The sequence below is a fragment of the Bombina bombina genome, chromosome 5 (assembly GCF_027579735.1).
Source record: "Bombina bombina isolate aBomBom1 chromosome 5, aBomBom1.pri, whole genome shotgun sequence".
Taxonomy (NCBI): Eukaryota; Metazoa; Chordata; class Amphibia; order Anura; family Bombinatoridae; genus Bombina; species Bombina bombina.
In genome coordinates, this window is record NC_069503.1 from 835769796 (window position 1) to 835792702 (window position 22907).

The window sequence follows — 22907 nt, forward strand, 5'->3', positions numbered from 1 at the left end:
CTGTATAATTTTTACCCATTTATTGAAGAAACGCTGAATTGATTTATTATGTGTGTTTGGGATATTATGTTGTTCAAACATAATCTGTTGTCTCACCGCTTCTAAAAATACCTTAAAGGGTGGTGGTCTCGTCTGTTTCCAATTTCTTAGTATTAGATTGCGACCTATTAGTATAATGGTATTGATCAAATCATAATTCTGAGCTGTCGTGTTTAGGAAAAAAATAGTTCTAGGTTCCAGGGCTAAGTATTCAGAACAAAATTGACCTTATGCCAGAATTGTCTTATTTTTGGGCAGAGCCAGAAACAATGCATCAGGTCTGCCTTAGGCATAGAACTTTTATAACATGTTCCAGTATTTTCTGGGGACCATAATGCCAATCTTTTCGGTGAGATATAAGCATTATTAAGTAATTTTAGGAAGGATTCATGCCAGGAGGAACGGGGACGAGCTTCGGTCAACCATTTAATACCTTTCTTAATGTAATCACAATTGATTTCTGAGAAATGTTTTGACCAATATCTTATATATTGTTCGAAGTTTAGTTGTCCTTGCTTTGCCAGTAAAATTTTATATAACAGTGAAATTGAATGCTTTCCTTGATTATATAAATTAATATAATCTCCAATTTCTTCAAAACCTTCCGACCAGCTCCCTAACTTAGATTTATTATTTATAAAATGACTTAACTGCAGGTATGCAAAAAAACTCTTCTTGGGGAGATCAAATTCACTGGCAATGCTCTCAAAGGTTCTTATATTAAACCTCTCATCAATAAGTTGCATTAACTTAGTAAGCCCTTTATTTTTTCTTTCGTGATTCAGATAGAGCATGCAATTTTAAGCAACTTTCTAATTTGCTCCTATTATCAATTTTTCTTCGTTCGCTTGCTATCTTTATTTGAAAAAGAAGGAATCTAAGCTATTTTTTGGTTCAGCCCTGGACAGCACTTGTTTATTGGTCGGATAAATGAATCCACCAATTGGCAAGAACAACCTAGGTTCTTAGCCAAAAATGGGCCGGCATCTAAACTTACATTGCTGCTTTTCAAATAAAGATACCAAGAGAATAAAGAAAATTTGATAATAGGAGTAAATTAGAAAGTTGCTTAAAATTGCATGCTTTATCTGAATCAAGAAAGAAAAAATTTGGGTTCAATGTCCCTTTAAGATTGGCCCTGCATTAATTAATTTTAATATGAACTTTACATTTGAACATGAAATTGTTCCTGCTAAGATTTAATATACTCACAAGACAAGTGATATAAACTCTCTATAAAGGTTCATCTGTGATGTCACAGGCCCTTTGCAGGTTCCTCTGTGCATGTACTGTATATAAATACTATGCAAGTAACCTCATATAAAGTTATGCACTCATACGGGTACAGCCATATAATTGCTACACCTCTTCATATATTCTATTCAGTGCATACAATCAATGGCAATAAAATGAGTTTACCCATCTATCTATTTTTTGACAATAATATAGTCTCTTTTATAAAATGTTATTCTGGATCAAATGCTGTGCTAAAGAGCAGGCTCACAAATCTTGTGCTAAACTCAGAGTAGATATTACATTTACAGCTGTTCCATAATGGCTGTGATTCAGTTATTTAATGTTCTTAGAGACATTATATGCAAAATGTTCCTATCATTGCAATAAAAGAGCAACATTTAAATGTGGTCATTAGCAGAGAGCACCTGTCAACCAATGAACGTTAGTATGAAGTACACAACCAATAATGCTGCATTTATTTCTATTAAAATGTAAGAGGTTTTTTTTTTTTTTTTTTGTTTACTTCACTTTTTATTTCTGGCCAAAAAATGATATATCAACATGTTTAAATACTTCCCATTCAATATGAACTAAATGAAATTGAGTACAATATCTCGTGTCACTGTCTGTAACAATCAGGCTGTCTGCATTCATATGGAAAGCAGCATCCCAGGAAGAGCAAGTCTCTGTTGTCACTTCACATCCGAGACCGCTGGAGCTTCCTGAAGGTCAATTGTAGCTATACATTATGCGGTACAATGTATATCTACGTCTGATTGGTGCAAGGGGGTTAATACACAGCAGCTATTCAATATGTTAATAGTTTTTTTTTTCTTAAAAGTGACATAAAAGTGCAAAAAATAAAATGCACTAATATGTTAGAGCATTTTATTATTTCACTATTGCTTGTATATAACTATGTGCTTAAGCCCTACAAAGAGGCTAAACACATAGTTCAAGTCAACTCCAAAACAGCAATACACTACTGGGATCTAGCTAAACACATCTGATGACAAGAGATAAATGTATGTAGCCACCAATTACCAGCTAGCTCACAGTAGCGCATTGCTACTGCTGAGCATATGTACATATGCTTTTCAACACAGGTTACCAAGAGAACAAAGTAAATTTATAAAGTAAAATAATAGAAGGGAAATTATTAATTGTTTTAAATTGACATGCTCTATCTGAATCATGAGTTACATTTTGACTTTCATGTCCCTTTAAGAAAAATCTGTTTTAAAGGGACATAAAACAAGTTGGGTTATAAAGAAAATATAATACGTACTTTAATTACTTTACCTGCAGTGCCTCGCCATTAACACTTTCTTTTTAGTTTCTGAATTGTAAAGCTCTATCTCCCCCCACACAATTCATTTTATGGCTGTATTCATATCTATTGTTGGTTTTGGTAGAATACAAAACTGCATAGGGATTATCTGCTGGAGCATGCCTAGAAGCTGTGAAATTAGTTGAAATACAATGAATGCCTGTATCTAAATACTGATAAGGGGGGGGGGATGGAGTTGGCTGCTCAAGGCAGTTTAGCTATGTAATTAATTTAGCTTATTTTTGAAAATTATTTTAAAATACTTGCCAGCAATTTTTAAACCATTTTTTATGCAAACTATTTTTAATTAGCCCTTTTAGGATATGCGCCAATCTCAGCCTGTTTTATATCCCTTTAAGTTTAAAATGAAACAGGAAGTGCCTGTATGTGTACTTTTTAATTATTGTTTTATATTACATTTCATGTCCTCCGTGTTTTTATGTTTTGTGTTTACTTTATTTAAACCTAGGTACTTGGAATGGAACAACAAAAGTTGCTATTAAAACACTAAAGCCTGGAACAATGATGCCTGAAGCCTTCTTGCAAGAGGCCCAAATTATGAAGAAACTTAGGCACGATAAATTAGTGCCCCTGTATGCTGTTGTTTCTGAAGAGCCAATCTATATTGTTACTGAATTTATGACAAAAGGTAAAGAGAAGACTATAAACAAAATCTTAGCCACAAAATGTTAATTATTAGCACTCGGAGCTGATGAGATGCCCATATCATTCTTCTGTAAGAACATTTCTGATACTAGTCTTGTGCCCAAAAACTAGAAATAATGGTATAATTCCTTTCATAATGTTCTCATATTTGTAATTTGGTACTGTCACTATAAACCAAGAGGGAAATAAGATATTTACTTAGATAAACTGTGTATAAAGTAATAGAATAATATGTGACTAATAATGAAGAGATGTATTACAAAAATAAAATGATTATTCCACAAGTAATACATTATTTCAATTCACTTTGCTTAAGCTGTGTAGAAAGTAATTTTTAGCAATTGTGTGTATATATATATATATATATATATATATATATATATATATATATATATATATATATATATATATATATATATATACACACATACACACACACACACACACTGTGTGTGTGTATTCTTTGTTTGTTTTTTTTCAGCCCAAATATATCTTCATACCAATTTTCAGGCAAAACTATTCTAAGTATCTAGCACCATATGGGGACCTGCTTAACCAATACACTGTAAAATATTTCTGTAATGTGCTAATCCTATAAAAATTTAACCGTATTTAAAAAAAAAAAAATTGGGCTTATAATGTACCATGTGATTGAACGTAAACTAAGGAACTGCAGTTTGACTATTTTATAGCTATATATACACAAACATTTCCATCTAAACCCCGATTGCTGATGTACCTCACTATGGTAGAGTAGGGAGAATAAGATGTTTCTCCTACATTGGTGTGTCCAGTCCACGGCTTCATCCTTACTTGTGGGATATTCTCTTCCCTACAGGAAGTGGCAAAGAGAGCACAACAGCAGAGCTGTCCATATAGCTCCCCCTCTAGCTCCGCCCCCCCAGTCATTCTCTTTGCCGCTCTGTACAAGTAGCATCTCCACGGGGGTGGTAAAGAGTATGTGGTGTTAGTTGTAGTTTTTTTATTTCTTCTATCAAGAGTTTGTTATTTTAAAATAGTGCCGGTTTGTACTATTTACTCTGCAACAGAAAATGAAGAAGATTTCTGTTTAAGAGGAGTATGATTTTTGCACCAGTAACTAAAATCGATTGCTGTTCCCACGCAGGACTGTTAAACCAGAGAACTTTCAAGGGGGAACAGTTTGCAGGCTTATCTGCTTCAGGTATGATCAGTCACTTTTCTAACAAGATCAAGTAATGCTAGAAGACTGTCAGTTATCCCTTCTGGGATAGGTAAGCTATTTTCTTAGACTCAGTAACAGAATTAAGGCTTATAATTTGGGCTCTCTGCTGGTTGACACTATTGTGGGCTAAGTCGTTTATTTTTTATCATGCTTATGTGACTTTGAAGTGTTTTTTCTCAAATTTAAAACACTTTTGGGTATGTTTTTTTGCCCCTGGCAGCCGTTTAGACACCTATATTTGTCAGAAAGGCCCCTTCACTCTGGAATGCAGAGGGAGGAGGCCTCATTTTTGCGCCTCAGTTGCGCAGTTGCCTTTCATCAGGAGGTTCATGCAGCTTCACGTGGAAGGTCAAGAGGCTTAGAAAAGGACTTTTAAGAGGTTTATTTCGTTTTTGGTTAACCCATAAGACTGTGGCAGGGGACTGTAGTGTATTAACCGGTTAATTGCTGTTACTAGCTCCGGTTTGGGCATTTAAGGGTCAATTGGTCTGAAAATTATTGTGCAATATTTTCATAGCTTTAAGACACTACGGTGAAAATTTCAGAAAGATAGGATTTTTCTTTGATATTTTTCTGACGTTTCAGTAATAAAGTGTGCTTCTTTATTATTTAAAGAGACAGTAACGGTTTTGTATAAAATTATTTTCTTCTGTTATGTGTGATCAGTCCACGGGTCATCATTACTTCTGGGATATTATCTGCTCCCCTACAGGAAGTGCAAGAGGATTCACCCAGCAGAGTTGCTATATAGCTCCTCCCCTCTACGTCACCCCCAGTCATTCTCTTGCACCCAAAGACTAGATAGGAGGTGTGAGAGGACTATGGTGATTATACTTAGTTTTTATAACTTCAATCAAAAGTTTGTTATTTTACAATAGCACCGGAGCGTGTTATTACTTCTCTGGCAGAGTTTGAAGAAGAATCTACCAGAGTTTTTCTTATGATTTTAACCGGAGTAGTTAAGATCATATTGCTGTTTCTCGGCCATCTGAGGGAGGTAAAAGCTTCAGATCAGGGGACAGCGGGCAGTTGAATCTGCATTGAGGTATGTAGCAGTTTTTATTTTCTGAATGGAATTGATGAGAAAATCCTGCCATACCGTTATAATGACATGTATGTATACTCTACACTTCAGTATTCTGGGGATGGTATTTCACCGGAATTACTCTGTAAAAGTACATTAAACCTTTTAATAGGTATTTAATTCATGTTAAACGTTTTTGCTGGAATGTAGAATCGTTTGCATTTCTGAGGTACTGAGTGAATAAATATTTGGGCATTATTTTTCCACTTGGCAGTTTGCTTGTTTTGATTATGACAGTTTCGTTTCTCTCTCACTGCTGTGTGTGAGGGGGAGGGGCCGTTTTTGGCGCTCTTTGCTACGCATCAAAAATTTCCAGTCAGTTACTCTTGTATTTTCTGCATGATCCGGTTCATCTCTAACAGAACTCAGGGGTCTTCAAACTTCTTTTGAAGGGAGGTAGATTCTCTCAGCAGAGCTGTGAGACTTATGTAGTGACTGTGTTTTAAAACGTTGCTCTGTGATTTTTATGTTTAAAATTTAATTAGTGTTACTTTACTAATGGGAACAAACCTTTGCTAACAAGTTGTGTTGTTTTTAAAGAGTGATGCTATAACTGTTTTTCAGTTCATTATTTCAACTGTCATTTAATCGTTTAGTGCTTCTTTGAGGCACAGTACGTTTTTGTTAAATAAGATTGTAACCAAGTTGCATGTTTATTGCTAGTGTGTTAAACATGTCTGATTCAGAGGAAGATACCTGTGTCATTTGTTCCAATGCCAAGGTGGAGCCCAATAGAAATTTATGTACTAACTGTATTGATGCTACTTTAAATAAAAGCCAATCTGTACAAATTGAACAAATTTCACCAAACAGCGAGGGGAGAGTTATGCCGTCTAACTCGCCTCACGTGTCAGTACCTGCGTCTCCCGCCCGGGAGGTGCGTGATATTATGGCGCCTAGTACATCTGGGCAGCCATTACAGATAACATTACAAGATATGGCTACTGTTATGACTGAAGTTTTGGCTAAGTTACCAGAACTAAGAGGCAAGCGTGATCACTCTGGGGTGAGAACAGAGTGCGCTGATAATCCTAGGGCCATGTCTGATACTGCGTCACAGCTTGCAGAGCATGAGGACGGAGAGCTTCATTCTGTAGGTGACGGTTCTGATCCAAGCAGATTGGATTCAGATATTTCAAATTTTAAATTTAAATTGGAAAACCTCCGTGTATTACTAGGGGAGGTCTTAGCGGCTCTTAACGATTGTAACACTGTTGCAATACCAGAGAAAATGTGTAGGTTGGATAAATACTTTGCGGTACCGGCGAGTACTGACGTTTTTCCTATACCTAAGAGATTAACTGAAATTGTTACTAAGGAGTGGGATAGACCCGGTGTGCCGTTCTCACCCCCTCCTATATTTAGAAAGATGTTTCCAATAGACGCCACCACACGGGACTTATGGCAAACGGTCCCTAAGGTGGAGGGAGCAGTTTCTACTTTAGCTAAGCGCACCACTATCCCGGTGGAGGATAGCTGTGCTTTTTCAGATCCTATGGATAAAAAATTAGAGGGTTACCTTAAGAAAATGTTTGTTCAACAAGGTTTTATATTGCAACCCCTTGCATGCATCGCGCCGATTACGGCTGCGGCAGCATTTTGGATTGAGTCTCTGGAAGAGAACCTTAGTTCCGCTACGCTGGACGACATTACGGACAGGCTTAGAGTCCTTAAACTAGCTAATTCATTCATTTCGGAGGCCGTAGTACATTTAACCAAACTTACGGCTAAGAATTCAGGATTCGCCATTCAGGCACGTAGGGCGCTGTGGCTAAAATCCTGGTCGGCTGATGTAACTTCTAAGTCCAAATTACTTAATATACCTTTCAAGGGGCAAACTTTATTTGGGCCCGGTTTGAAAGAAATTATCGCTGACATTACAGGAGGTAAGGGCCACGCTCTACCTCAAGACAAAGCCAAAGCTAAGGCTAGACAGTCTAATTTTCGTCCCTTTCGGAATTTCAAAGCAGGTGCAGCATCAACTTCCACTGCACCAAAACAGGAAGGAGCTGTTGCTCGTTACAGACAAGGCTGGAAACCTAACCAGTCCTGGAATAAGGGCAAGCAGACCAGAAAACCTGCTGCTGCCCCTAAGACAGCATGAACCGTGGGCCCCCGATCCGGGACCGGATCTAGTGGGGGGCAGACTCTCTCTCTTCGCCCAGGCTTGGGCAAGAGATGTCCAGGATCCCTGGGCGCTAGAGATCATATCTCAGGGATACCTTCTAGACTTCAAATTATCTCCCCCAAGAGGGAGATTTCATCTGTCAAGGTTGTCAACAAACCAAATAAAGAAAGACGCGTTTCTACGCTGTGTACAAGATCTATTATTAATGGGAGTGATCCATCCGGTTCCGCGGTCGGAACAAGGACAAGGGTTTTACTCAAACCTGTTTGTGGTTCCCAAAAAAGAGGGAACTTTCAGGCCAATCTTGGATTTAAAGATCCTAAACAAATTCCTAAGAGTTCCATCGTTCAAAATGGAAACTATTCGGACAATCTTACCCATGATCCAAAAGGGTCAGTACATGACCACAGTGGATTTAAAGGATGCTTACCTTCACATACCGATTCACAAAGATCATTACCGGTATCTAAGGTTTGCCTTCTTAGACAGGCATTACCAGTTTGTAGCCCTTCCATTCGGATTGGCTACGGCTCCAAGAATCTTCACAAAGGTTCTGGGTGCCCTTCTAGCGGTTCTGAGACCGCGAGGAATTTCGGTAGCTCCGTACCTAGACGACATTCTGATACAAGCTTCAAGCTTTCAAACTGCCAAGTCTCATACAGAGTTAGTTCTGGCATTTCTAAGGTCGCATGGATGGAAAGTGAACGAAAAGAAGAGTTCTCTGTTTCCTCTCACAAGAGTTCCATTCTTGGGGACTCTTATAGATTCTGTAGAAATGAAGATTTATCTGACAGAAGACAGATTAACAAAGCTTCTAAATGCATGCCGTGTCCTTCATTCCATTCAACTCCCGTCAGTAGCTCAATGCATGGAGGTGATCGGCTTAATGGTAGCAGCAATGGACATAGTACCCTTTGCACGCCTACATCTCAGACCGCTGCAATTGTGCATGCTGAGTCAGTGGAATGGGGATTACTCAGATTTGTCCCCCACTCTGAATCTGGATCAAGAGACCAGAAACTCTCTTCTATGGTGGCTTTCTCGGCCACATCTGTCCAAGGGGATGCCGTTCAGCAGGCCGGACTGGACAATTGTAACAACAGACGCCAGCCTTCTAGGTTGGGGCGCTGTCTGGAATTCTCTGAAGGCTCAGGGACAATGGAGTCAGGAGGAAAGTCTCCTGCCAATAAACATTCTGGAATTGAGAGCAGTTCTCAATGCCCTTCTAGCTTGGCCCCAGTTAAAGACTCGGGGGTTCATCAGGTTTCAGTCGGACAACATCACGACTGTAGCTTACATCAACCATCAGGGAGGGACAAGAAGCTCCCTAGCAATGATAGAAGTATCAAAGATAATTCGCTGGGCAGAGTCTCACTCTTGCCACCTGTCAGCAATCCACATCCCGGGAGTGGAGAACTGGGAGGCGGATTTCTTGAGTCGCCAGACTCTTCATCCGGGGGAGTGGGAACTTCATCCGGAGGTCTTTGCCCAAATACTTCGACGTTGGGGCAAACCAGAGATAGATCTCATGGCGTCTCGCCAGAACGCCAAACTTCCTCGCTACGGATCCAGATCCAGGGATCCGGGAGCGGTTCTGATAGATGCTTTGACAGCACCTTGGAACTTCAGGATGGCTTATGTGTTTCCACCCTTCCCGCTGCTTCCTCGATTGATTGCCAAGATCAAACAGGAGAGAGCATCAGTGATTCTAATAGCGCCTGCATGGCCGCGCAGGACTTGGTATGCAGATCTAGTGGACATGTCATCCTGTCCGCCTTGGTCTCTACCTCTAAGACAGGACCTTCTGATTCAGGGTCCATTCAAACATCAAAGTCTAACTTCTCTGAAGCTGACTGCTTGGAAATTGAACGCTTGATTTTATCAAAACGTGGTTTTTCTGAGTCGGTTATTGATACCCTGATACAGGCTAGGAAGCCTGTTACCAGAAAGATTTACCATAAAATATGGCGCAAATACCTATACTGGTGTGAATCCAAAGATTACTCCTGGAGTAAGGTTAGGATTCCTAGGATATTGTCTTTTCTACAAGAAGGTTTAGAAAAGGGTTTATCGGCTAGCTCATTAAAGGGACAGATCTCAGCTCTGTCCATCTTGTTACACAGGCGTCTGTCAGAAAATTCAGACATCCAGGCCTTTTGTCAGGCTTTAGCTAGGATCAAGCCTGTGTTTAAAACTGTTGCTCCGCCATGGAGTTTAAACTTAGTTCTTAACGTTTTACAGGGTGTTCCGTTTGAACCCCTTCATTCCATTGATATAAAATTGTTATCTTGGAAAGTTCTATTTTTAATGGCTATTTCCTCGGCTCGAAGAGTCTCTGAGTTATCAGCCCTACATTGTGATTCTCCTTACCTGATCTTTCACTCAGACAAGGTAGTTCTGCGTACTAAACCTGGTTTCTTACCTAAGGTTGTCTCTAACAGGAATATCAATCAAGAGATTGTTGTTCCATCCTTGTGTCCAAATCCTTCTTCAAAGAAGGAACGTCTTCTACACAATCTGGATGTAGTTCGTGCCCTCAAGTTCTACTTGCAGGCAACTAAAGATTTTCGCCAAACTTCTTCCCTGTTTGTCGTTTATTCTGGACAGAGGGGAGGTCAAAAAGCTTCTGCTACCTCTCTCTCTTTTTGGCTTCGTAGCATAATACGTTTAGCCTATGAGACTGCTGGACAGCAGCCTCCTGAAAGAATTACAGCTCATTCCACTAGAGCTGTGGCTTCCACTTGGGCCTTTAAGAATGAGGCCTCTGTTGAACAGATTTGCAAGGCTGCAACTTGGTCTTCGCTTCATACTTTTTCCAAATTTTACAAATTTGACACTTTTGCTTCTTCGGAGGCTATTTTTGGGAGAAAGGTTCTTCAGGCAGTGGTTCCTTCTGTATAATGAGCCTGCCTATCCCTCCCGTCATCCGTGTACTTTTGCTTTGGTATTGGTATCCCAGAAGTAATGATGACCCGTGGACTGATCACACATAACAGAAGAAAACATAATTTATGCTTACCTGATAAATTCCTTTCTTCTGTTGTGTGATCAGTCCACGGCCCGCCCTGTTTTTTAAGGCAGGTAAATATTTTTTAAATTATAATTCAGTCACCACTACACCCTTGGCTTCTCCTTTCTCGTTGGTCTTTGGTCGAATGACTGGAGGTGACGTAGAGGGGAGGAGCTATATAGCAACTTTGCTGGGTGAATCCTCTTGCACTTCCTGTAGGGGAGCAGATAATATCCCAGAAGTAATGATGACCCGTGGACTGATCACACAACAGAAGAAAGGAATTTATCAGGTAAGCATAAATTATGTTTATCTTGCATTATAGAGCTGCCTAGGTTTGTCTAACATGTCTATGCCTTCAGATAGCCTGTGTTCTGTGTGTACGGAGGCCAAGGTGGTTCCACCATTACATTTTTGTGCCATAGGGTCCAAACAAATTAAGGACAGTACTGTCACATTTAAAGATGTTGCCCAAGATGATTCTTTAAATGAAGGTAGTGGGGATAGTTCATCATCCTCTCCTTCTGTGTCAACTCCAGCATTGCCCACGCAAGCGATACCTAGTTCATCTAGCGCGCCAATGGCGGTTACTATGCAGCAGTTAGCAGCAGTTAGCAGCAGTAATGGATAATTCACTAGCAGCTTTTTTATCCAAACTGCCAGCTTATCCTAGAAAGCGCGATTGCTCAGTTTTAAATACAGAGGATGAGCAGGCAGACGCTGAGGATAATTTATCTATTATGCCCTCACATCAATCTGATTTGGCGGTGAGGGAGGGCCTGTCTGAAGGAGAAATTTCTGACACAGGAAAGATTTCTCTGCAGGCAGAGCCTGATATAGTTGCATTCAAATTTAAGCTGGAACACCTCTGTGCTCTGCTTAAGGAGGTGCTAGCTACTCTGGATGATTCTGATCCTTTGGTGATTCCAGAGAAATTGTGCAAAATGGACAAATTCTTAGAGGTCCCTGTGCACACTGATGCTTTTCCGATACCCAAGAGGGTGACGGACATAGTGACTAAGGAGTGGGAGAAGCCAGGTGTTCCTTTTGTTCCCCCTCCTATATTTAAGAAAATGTTCCCCATTGTTGACCCCAGAAGGGACGCATGGCAGACAGTTCCTAAGGTAGAGGGGGCAGTTTCAACATTAGCTAAGCGCACAACTATTCCAATAGAGGACAGTTGCGCTTTCAAAGATCCGATGGATAAAAAATTAGAAGGATTGCTGAAGAAAATTTTTGTTCAGCAAGGTTTTCTTCTTCAACCAATTTCGTGCATTATTCCTGTCACCACAGCGGCGTCTTTTTGGTTCGATGAACTAGAAAATTCGCTACAGAAGGAGACTCCATATGATGAAGTCATGGACAGAATTCACGCACTGAAATTGGCTAATTCTTTTATTTTAGATGCCGCTTTTCAATTAGCTAAGTTAGAGGCGAAAAATTCAGGTTTTGCAATAGTGGCGCGCAGAGCGCTTTGGCTAAAATCTTGGTCGGTGGATGTGTCGTCAAAAACAAAATTGCTTAATATTCCTTTCAAGGGTAAGACCCTATTCGGGCCAGAGTTGAAAGAGATTATTTCAGACATCGCTGGGGGAAAGGGCCATGCCCTTCCACAGGATAGGCCTTTCAAAGCAAAGAATAAGTCTAATTTTCGTTCCTTTCGCAAATTCAGGAACGGACCAGCTTCTAACGCTCAAGGCTCTAGACAAGAGGGTAACAGTTCCCAGCCCAAGCCAGCATGGAAACCATTGCAGGGCTGGAACAAGGGGAAACAGGCCAAGAAGCCTGCTGCTCCAATCAAATCAGCATGAAAGGATAGCCCCCGATCCGGGACCGGATCTGGTGGGGGGCAGACTCTCTCTTTGCTCAGGCTTGGGCAAGAGATGTTCCAGACCCCTGGGCTTTAGAGATTGTATCTCAGGGGTATCTCCTAGAATTCAAGGACCTTCCCCCAAAGGGAAGGTTTCACATTTCTCGCTTGTCTTCAGACCTGACAAAGAGACAGGCATTTTTACATTGCGTAGAAGACCTTTTCAAAATGGGAGTGATTCACCCAGTCCCAAAAGCAGAACAAGGACTGGGTTTTTACTCAAACATGTTTGTAGTTCCCAAAAAGGAGGGAACGTTTAGGCCAATTCTGGACTTAAAGATCCTAAACAAATTTCTCAGAGTTCCATCATTCAAGATGGAAACAATTCGAACAATTCTGCCTATGATCCAGGAGGGTCAATACATGACTACTGTGGACCTAAAGGATGCATACCTGCATATTCCAATCCACAAAAATCGCCATCAGTTCCTAAGATTTGCCTTTCTGGACAAGCATTAGCAGTTTGTGGCCCTTCCTTTCGGGTTGGCCACCACTCCAAGAATTTTCACAAAAGGGTCCCTTCTAGCGGTACTAAGACCGCGGGGCATTGCAGTAGCACCTTACCTAGACGACATCTTAATACAGGCGTCGTCTCTTCCCAGAGCCAAGGCTCATATGGATATCTTTCTGGCCTTTCTAAGGTCTCACGGGTGGAAGGTGAATGTAGAAAAGAGTTCTCTGTCCCCGGTCACAAGGGTTCCCTTCTTGGGAACAATAATAGATTCGGTAGAAATGAAAATCTTTCTGACGGAGGTCAGAAAGTCAAAACTCTCAAAAGCTTGTCGAGTCCTTCATACCGTTGTTCAGCCGTCTGTGGCTCAGTGCATGGAGGTTATCGGTCTAATGGTGACCGCAGACCAGAGTGGATCATTGTCACGACCGACGCCAGTCTCCTAGGCTGGGGCGCGGTGTGGGACTCCCTGAAAGCTCAGGGTCTATGGTCTCGGGAAGAATCTCTTCTCCCGATAAACATTTTGGAATTAAGAGCGATATTCAATACGCTCCTGGCTTGGCCTCAACTGGCGAAGGCCAAATTCATAAGATTTCAGTCGGACAACATGACGACTGTAGCGTACATCAATCATCAGGGAGGAACGAAGAGTTCCCTGGCGATGAGAGAAGTATCCAAGATCATCAAATGGGCGGAGGATCACTCCTGCCATCTATCTGCAATTCACATCCCAGGAGTAGACAACTGGGAGGCGGATTATTTGAGTCGTCAGACTTTCCATCCGGGGGAGTGGGAACTTCACCCGGAGGTCTTTGCCCAGTTAACTCACTATGGGGCATTCCAGATCTGGATCTGATGGTGTCTTGTCAGAACTCCAAGGTTCCACGCTACGGGTCCAGGTCCAGGGATCCCAAGGCGACATTGGTCATTCAATCTAGCGTATGTCTTTCCAACGTTTCCTCTACTCCCCAGGCTAGTAGCCAGGATCAAACAGGAGAAGGCTTCGGTGATTCTAATAGCTCCTGCGTGGCCACGCAGGACTTGGTATGCAGACCTGGTGAATATGTCATCGGCTCCACCATGGAAGCTACCATTGAGACAGGACCTTCTAGTGCAAGGTCCATTCGAACATCCAAACCTAGTTTCTCTGCAGCTGACTCCTTGGAGATTGAACGCTTGATTCTATCTAAGGGTGGGTTTTCGGAATCTGTTATAGATACTCTGGTTCAGGCTAGAAAGCCTGTAACCAGGAGAATTTACCATAAGATATGGCAGAAATATCTCTATTGGTGCGAATCCAAGGGTTACTCATGGAGTAAAATTAGAATTCCAAGGATTCTTTCCTTTCTCCAAGAAGGTCTGGAGAAAGGTCTGTCAGCCAGTTCTTTAAAGGGACAGATATCTGCTCTGTCTGTCTTGTTACACAGACGCCTGGCAGCTGTGCCAGATGTTCAGGCGTTGGTCAGAATTAAGCCTGTCTATAGACCTGTGACTCCTCTATGGAGTCTGAATTTAGTTCTTTCAGTTCTTCAAGGGGTTCTGTTTGAACCTTTACATTCCATAGATATTAAGTTACTTTCTTGGAAAGTTTTGTTTTTGGTTGCTATTTCTTCTACTAGAAGAGTTTCTGAATTGTCTGCTTTGCAGTGTAATTCACCCTATCTGGTGTTCCATTCAGATAAGGTCGTTTTACGTACCAAACCTGGTTTTCTTCCGAAGGTGGTTTCCAATAGGAATATTAACCAGGAAATAGTTGTTCCTTCTCTGTGTCCTAATCCAGTTTCCAAAAAGGAACGTTTGTTACACAATCTAGATGTGGTTCGTGCTTTAAAATTCTATCTAGAAGCAACAAAGGATTTCAGACAGACATCTTCATTGTTTGTCGTCTATTCTGGTAAGAGGAGAGGTCAGAAAGCTACTGCTACCTCTCTTTCCTTTTGGTTAAAAAGCATCATCCGATTGGCTTATGAGACTGCCGGACAGCAGCCTCCTGAACGAATTACTGCTCATTCTACTAGAGCCGTGGCTTCCACATGGGCCTTCAAGAATGAGGCTTCTGTTGAACAGATCTGTAAGGTAGCGACGTGGTCTTCTCTGCATACTTTTGCCAAATTTTACAAATTCGATATGCTTCTTCGGAGGCTATTTTTGGGAGAAAGGTTTTACAAGCAGTGGTGCCTTCCGTTTAGGTTACCTGACTTGCTCCCTCCCTTCATCCGTGTCCTAAAGCTTTGGTATTGGTTCCCACAAGTAAGGATGAAGCCGTGGACCGGACACACCAATGTAGGAGAAAACAGAATTTATGTTTACCTGATAAATTTCTTTCTCCTACGGTGTGTCCGGTCCACGGCCCGCCCTGGCTTTTAGTCAGGTTTAACATTTTTGTTTTTGTACACTACAGTCACCACTGCACCCTATGATTCTCCTTTTTTTCTCCTGACCATCTGTCGAATGACTGGGGGGCGGAGCTAGAGGGGGAGCTATATGGACAGCTCTGCTGTTGTGCTCTCTTTGCCACTTCCTGTAGGGAAGAGAATATCCCACAAGTAAGGATGAAGCCGTGGACCGGACACACCGTAGGAGAAATAATTTTTTACCTGATAAATTTCTGTTTTTTACGTAATAATTATGTCATCTGATTTAATAATATATTTTTTTTCATAGGGAGCCTGCTCGATTTCCTTAAAGAAGGAGAAGGAAAATATTTAAAGCTGCCACAACTTGTTGACATGGCGGCACAGGTGAAAACAATTTTTTACTTATTTAGTTGAGTGTAGACTACATTAAAAGGACATAAAACCCAAAAGTTTTCTTTCATGATTGAGATAGAACATACAATTTTAATCAACTTTCCGTATTATTTCTATTATAAAATTTTCTTTCTTTTCTTGTTATCCTTTGTTGAAAAGCAGGAATGTAACCTCAGGAGTATGCACGTGTCTGCAGTACTATATGTAAGCAGTTTTGCAACAATGTTTTTTTGCTCACAAGAGCACTAGATGGCAGCACAATGTCCTGTCTTAGCGGCTTCAGGCATGTGCACTCTACCTAACTAGGTATATCTTCAACAAAGAATAACATAAGAATGAAACAAATTTGTTAACAGAAGTAAATTGAAAAAAAAAAAAATTGTATTCTGTATCTGAATGATAGAAAAAAAATTAAAGAGACACTGAACCCAATTTTTTTTCTTTCATGATTCAGATAGAACATGACATTTTAATCAACTTTCTAATTTACTCCTATTATCAATTTGTCTTCGTTCTCTTGCCATCTTTATTTAAAGCAGGAATGTAAATCATAGCAGCCAGCCCATTTTAGGTTCAGCACCATGGATAGCGCTTGCTTATTGGAGGCTTACATTTACCCACTAATAAGCAAGCATAACCCAGGTTCTCAACCAAAAATAGACCGGCTCCTATGCATCACATTCCTGCTTTTTAAATAAAAATAGCAAGAGAACGAAGAAAAATTGATAATTGGAGTAAATTAGAAAGTTGCTTAAAATTGCATGCTCTATCTGAATCATGAAAGAAAAAAATGTGGGTTTAGTGTCCCTTTAATGAGAGTAAGAGTGTATGCTAGTAATATATTTTTATTTTCACTAGATCGCAGATGGTATGGCTTATATTGAGAGAATGAACTATATTCACAGAGACCTCAGGGCTGCTAACATCCTTGTAGGAGAAAACCTAGTATGTAAAATTGCTGACTTTGGCTTGGCAAGATTGATAGAGGACAATGAATATACAGCAAGGCAAGGTAAGTCATTCTATTTTCTTATTGTAAATATAACAAACCTCCCAGAAGTTGAGATTCTTTGCACCCAGAAATCCAAAATAACTATTAAATGAATAGAGTATTATCATTATTCTTTTTACAATTTGATGTATTTTATTGACATGTCACAGGTTTTGTCATACATGAATATCAGATTCAGATATGCTTGTCAGCCAGTCTGCACAAAAATAGCTACCATGAAAGCTGTAATAGCTTTTCTAAAACATTTGGCAACATAAAGTATAATGCAAAAATATTCCTGAGTGAATTTTAAATGTGGTTGTTGGTATTTCAAATTCAAATTTTATTTTCCTTTAAAATTTGCATGCAAGTTAAACAGTTGAGTATAAAAAGTAACACAATATTACAGGTATACCTCACTTTACAGCGCTTCACTTTGAAGCGCTACATTAATACAGCGCTTTGTGGAGCAGAAGTGAAACCTCCAAGGATTTTGAAACAGTGCAGTAATCGTCGTGAGATTGTGAGAAAAGTAACTGGCACCATTTTGTTATGCTTAGTTCACTCTGTTTACAGCATTACAGTGCAATCTGTGTCTCAGTGTTATAGTCTGGCAAATTTTACTACAGTGATTGTCACTATTTTACAGGTACAGGCCTAGATTTGGAGTTCGGCGGTAAAAGGGCTGTTAACGCTCCGCGGGCTTTTTTCTGGCCGCACCATAAATTTAACTCTGGTATCGAGAGTTCAAACAAATGCTGCGTTAGGCTCCAAAAAAGGAGCGTAGAGCATTTTTACCGCAAATGCAACTCTCGATACCAGAGTTGCTTACGGACGCGGCCGGCCTCAAAAACGTGCTCGTGCACGATTCTCCCATAGGAAACAATGGGGCTGTTTGAGCTGAAAAAAAACCTAACACCTGCAAAAAAGCAGCGTTCAGCTCCTAACGCAGCCCCATTGTTTCCTATGGGGAAACACTTCCTACGTCTGCACCTAACACTCTAACATGTACCCCAAGTCTAAACACCCCTAACCTTACACTTATTAACCCCTAATCTGCCGCCCCCGCTATCGCTGACACCTGCATATTTTTTTTAACCCCTAATCTGCCGCTCCGTAAACCGCCGCAACCTACGTTATCCCTATGTACCCCTAATCTGCTGCCCTAACATCGCCGACCCCTATATTATATTTATTAACCCCTAATCTGCCCCCCTCAACGTCGCCGACACCTGCCTACACTTATTAACTCCTAATCTGCCGAGCGGACCTGAGCGCTACTATAATAAAGTTATTAACCCCTAATCCGCCTCACTAACCCTATCATAAATAGTATTAACCCCTAATCTGCCCTCCCTAACATCGCCGACACCTACCTTCAATTATTAACCCCTAATCTGCCGAGCGGACCTCACCGCTACTATAATAAATGTATTAACCCCTAAAGCTAAGTCTAACCCTAATACTAACACCCCCCTAAGTTAAATATAATTTACATCTAACGAAATTAATTAACTCTTATTAAATAAATGATTCCTATTTAAAGCTAAATACTTACCTGTAAAATAAATCCTAATATAGCTACAATATAAATTATAATTATATTATAGCTATTTTAGGATTAATATTTATTTTGCAGGCAACTTTTTAATTATTTTAACCAGGTACAATAGCTATTAAATAGTTAAGAACTATTTAATAGCTACCTAGTTAAAATAATAACAAATTTACCTGTAAAATAAATCCTAACCTAAGATATAATTAAACCTAACACTACCCTATCAATAAATTAATTAAATAAACTACCTACAATTACCTACAATTAACCTAACACTACACTATCAATAAATTAATTAAACTAGCTAAAGTACAAAAAATAAAAAAGAACTAAGTTACAAAAAATAATAAAATATTTACAAACATAAGAAAAATATTACAACAATTTTAAACTAATTACACCTACTCTAAGCCCCCTAATAAAATAACAAAGCCCCCCAAAATAAAAAATTCCCTACCCTATTCTAAATTTAAAAAGTTACAAGCTCTTTTACCTTACCAGCCCTGAACAGGGCCCTTTGCGGGGCATGCCCCAAGGATTTCAGCTCTTTTGCCTGTAAAAAAAACACATACAATACCCCCCCCAACATTACAACCCACCACCCACATACCCCTAATCTAACCCAAACCCCCCTTAAATAAACCTAACACTAAGCCCCTGAAGATCTTCCTACCTTGTCTTCACCATACCAGGTTCACCGATCCGTCCTGGCTCCAACATCTTCATCCAACCCAAGCGGGGGTTGGCGATCCATCATCCGGTGCTGAAGAGGTCCAGAAGAGGCTCCAAAGTCTTCCTCCTATCCGGCAAGAAGAGGACATCCGGACCGGCAAACATCTTCTCCAAGCGGCATCTTCAATCTTCTTCCATCCGGTGCGGAGCGGGTCCATCTTGAAGCAGGCAACGCGGATCCATCCTCTTCTTCCGTTGTCTCCCGACGAATGACGGTTCCTTTAAGGGACGTCATCCAAGATGGCGTCCCTCGAATTCCGATTGGCTGATAGAAAATTCCTACCTTAATTCCGATTGGCTGATAGAATCCTATCAGCCAATCGGAATTCGAGGGACGCCATCTTGGATGACGTCCCTTAAAGGAACCGTCATTCGTCGGGAGATAACGGAAGAAGAGGATGGATCCGCGTCGCCTGCTTCAAGATGGACCCGCTCCGCACCGGATGGAAGAAGATTGAAGATGCCGCTTGGAGAAGATGTTTGCCGGTCCGGATGTCCTCTTCTTGCCGGATAGGAGGAAGACTTTGGAGCCTCTTCTGGACCTCTTCAGCACCGGATGATGGATCGCCAACCCCCGCTTGGGTTGGATGAAGATGTTGGAGCCAGGACGGATCGGTGAACCTGGTATGGTGAAGACAAGGTAGGAAGATCTTCAGGGGCTTAGTGTTAGGTTTATTTAAGGGGGGTTTGGGTTAGATTAGGGGTATGTGGGTGGTGGGTTGTAATGTTGGGGGGGGGGTATTGTATGTGTTTTTTTTACAGGCAAAAGAGCTGAAATCCTTGGGGCATGCCCCGCAAAGGGCCCTGTTCAGGGCTGGTAAGGTAAAAGAGCTTGTAACTTTTTAAATTTAGAATAGGGTAGGGAATTTTTTATTTTGGGGGGCTTTGTTATTTTATTAGGGGGCTTAGAGTAGGTGTAATTAGTTTAAAATTGTTGTAATATTTTTCTTATGTTTGTAAATATTTTATTATTTTTTGTAACTTAGTTCTTTTTTATTTTTTGTACTTTAGCTAGTTTATTTAATTGTATTTATTTGTAGCAATTGTGTTTAATTAATTTATTGATAGTGTAGTGTTAGGTTAATTGTAGGTAATTGTAGGTAGTTTATTTAATTAATTTATTGATAGGGTAGTATTAGGTTTAATTATATCTTAGGTTAGGATTTATTTTACAGGTAAATTTGTTATTATTTTAACTAGGTAACTATTAAATAGTTCTTAACTATTTAATAGCTATTGTACCTGGTTAAAATAATTAAAAAGTTGCCTGTAAAATAAATATTAATCCTAAAATAGCTATAATATAATTATAATTTATATTGTAGCTATATTAGGATTTATTTTACAGGTAAGTATTTAGCTTTAAATAGGAATCATTTATTTAATAAGAGTTAATTAATTTCGTTAGATGTAAATTATATTTAAGTTAGGGGGGTGTTAGTGTTAGGGTTAGACTTAGCTTTAGGGGTTAATCAATTTATTAGAATAGCGGTGAGCTCCGGTCGTCAGATTAGGGGTTAATAATTGAAGGTAGGTGTCGGCGATGTTAGGGAGGGCAGATTAGGGGTTAATACTATTTATGATAGGGTTAGTGAGGCGGGTTAGGGGTTAATAACTTTATTATAGTAGCGCTCAGGTCCGCTCGGCAGATTAGGGGTTAATAAGTGTAGGCAGGTGTCGGCGACGTTGAGGGGGGCAGATTAGGGGTTAATAAATATAATATAGGGGTCGGCGGTGTTAGGGGTAGCAGATTAGGGGTACATAGGGATAACGTAGGTGGCGGCGCTTTGCGGTCGGAAGATTAGGGGTTAATTATTTTAAGTAGCTGGCGGCGACGTTGTGGGGGGCAGGTTAGGGGTTAATAAATGTAATACAGGGGTCGGCGGGGTTAGGGGCAGCAGATTAGGGGTACATAAGTATAACGTAGGTGGCGGTCGGCAGATTAGGGGTTGAAAATTTTAATCGAGTGGCGGCGATGTGGGGGGACCTCGGTTTAGGGGTACATAGGTAGTTTATGGGTGTTAGTGTACTTTAGGGTACAGTAGTTAAGAGCTTTATGAACCGGCGTTAGCCAGAAAGCTCTTAACTCCTGCTATTTTCAGGCGGCTGGAATTTTGTCGTTAGAGGTCTAACGCTCACTGCAGAAACGACTCTAAATACCAGCGTTAGAAAGATCCCATTGAAAAGATAGGATACGCAAATGGCGTAGGGGGATCTGCGGTATGGAAAAGTCGCGGCTGAAAAGTGAGCGTTAGACCCTTTAATCACTGACTCCAAATACCAGCGGGCGGCCAAAACCAGCGTTAGGAGCCTCTAACGCTGGTTTTGACGGCTACCGCCGAACTCCAAATCTAGGCCACAGTATTTATTAAATAGTAATTGAATACTGTGCTCTGCTAGTGTTAAACTAAACGTAGCACTATTGCATCCCTAATATAGGTTTATGCAATCCCTGGTCATTCACAGGAGGACCGTTGCTATAGATACTGGTCCAGAAAACATATAATGTAGTGGTTACATAAGAATGAATATCAATCATCGGCCATTCATATTGGAATTAAATCTATATAACAGAGGGGGCTACCTAAGCATATTAGTAGACAAACACCCCCAGTATGACTGCCTGATGGGGCAGGGGTTCACTGCCTATGTCTCTAAATGCCCCATGATTGGCTGCAATTAGGATTAAAAATCAGACGAGGTAGAGGATAGTTTGATTACCTTCACAATGAGAGAGGCTCTTTTACAGGCTGAAATGGGTTTTTAATTTACTTAATCACTTTGGTCTTAACTCCCTTCCCCACTCGCACACACAACCAGATACAGAGTTTCCAGCTGTCGGACATGAGTCTGGTGGTGAAACATGGTTCCTTTTATCGCCAGGTCTATTCTGTATCAAGCTCTGCAGTATGCATTAGACTGTTTAGGGGAATTTTTATTTTTTCTGTTTGCTTTACAAGTCCTAGTTATTTCTCCTTTTTAGTGGTAAAATGTGCTGAATTAATCCCTAAGAGATTGGGATTCCTTCTAATGCAAGTTTTTGTCCAGTTTTTCGAACGCTAAATTTATCCTACATATCCCATAGTTCCTTTGTTGTGAAAAATGTTTGTATAAATATATATATATATATATATATATATATATATATATATATATATATATATATATATATATATATATATATATGTGTGTGTGTGTGTATGTATGTATATGTATGTATGTAATACATACATATACATACATACATACACACACACACACACACATATATATATATATATATATATATATATATATATATATATATATATATATATATATATATATATATATATATATATATATATGTGTGTGTGTGTGTGTATGTATATATATACACACACACACAAATACACAATGTCCCAGCACTAACAAGGAGTCGGTATGCAAATAAATGTCATATCTAGTCATAAGTATGCTGAAGTGAAAAAATAACTATTTTAATATGTAATAGTGAGAACACATATATAATGCACAATTCTGCAAGGATGCAAAAACATAGTAAAAAAACAGTATCATTGGGTGTCCCCAGCATATAAAATGCCAATAGACGTCAGTCCATGACATAAAATGAGCAACTGCTCAGGATAGTCCAGATATATTAAATGAAACCTTCCCTTGCAATAATTGTGCACAGTGCAATTTGATTCAAACAGGTAACACTGTAACTCATCCTAGATCTGGGAAGCGTCTGCCCATTAGAGGTCACTACACTTGCGAGTCACAATTTCTTGTTTACGTAATTAAATGCCCATGTGGCTTACGTTGGAGAAACAACAAAATGCATATAGGATTAGGCAACATAAGACAGCGATAGGT

At 40.1% G+C, this 22907-nt stretch overlaps 1 protein-coding gene across 1 annotated transcript in view; it reads left to right on the top strand.

Moving 5' to 3' along the window:
• Window positions 1–22907, top strand: part of LOC128660877 (tyrosine-protein kinase Yes) — a 259946-nt gene that overhangs the window by 217740 nt on the left and 19299 nt on the right. Inside the window, exons 8-10 of the mRNA XM_053714959.1 lie at window positions 3075–3254; window positions 15683–15759; window positions 16627–16780. Of these exons, the coding sequence (XP_053570934.1) occupies window positions 3075–3254; window positions 15683–15759; window positions 16627–16780 (411 nt within the window). The remainder of the gene's footprint in view (window positions 1–3074; window positions 3255–15682; window positions 15760–16626; window positions 16781–22907) is intronic.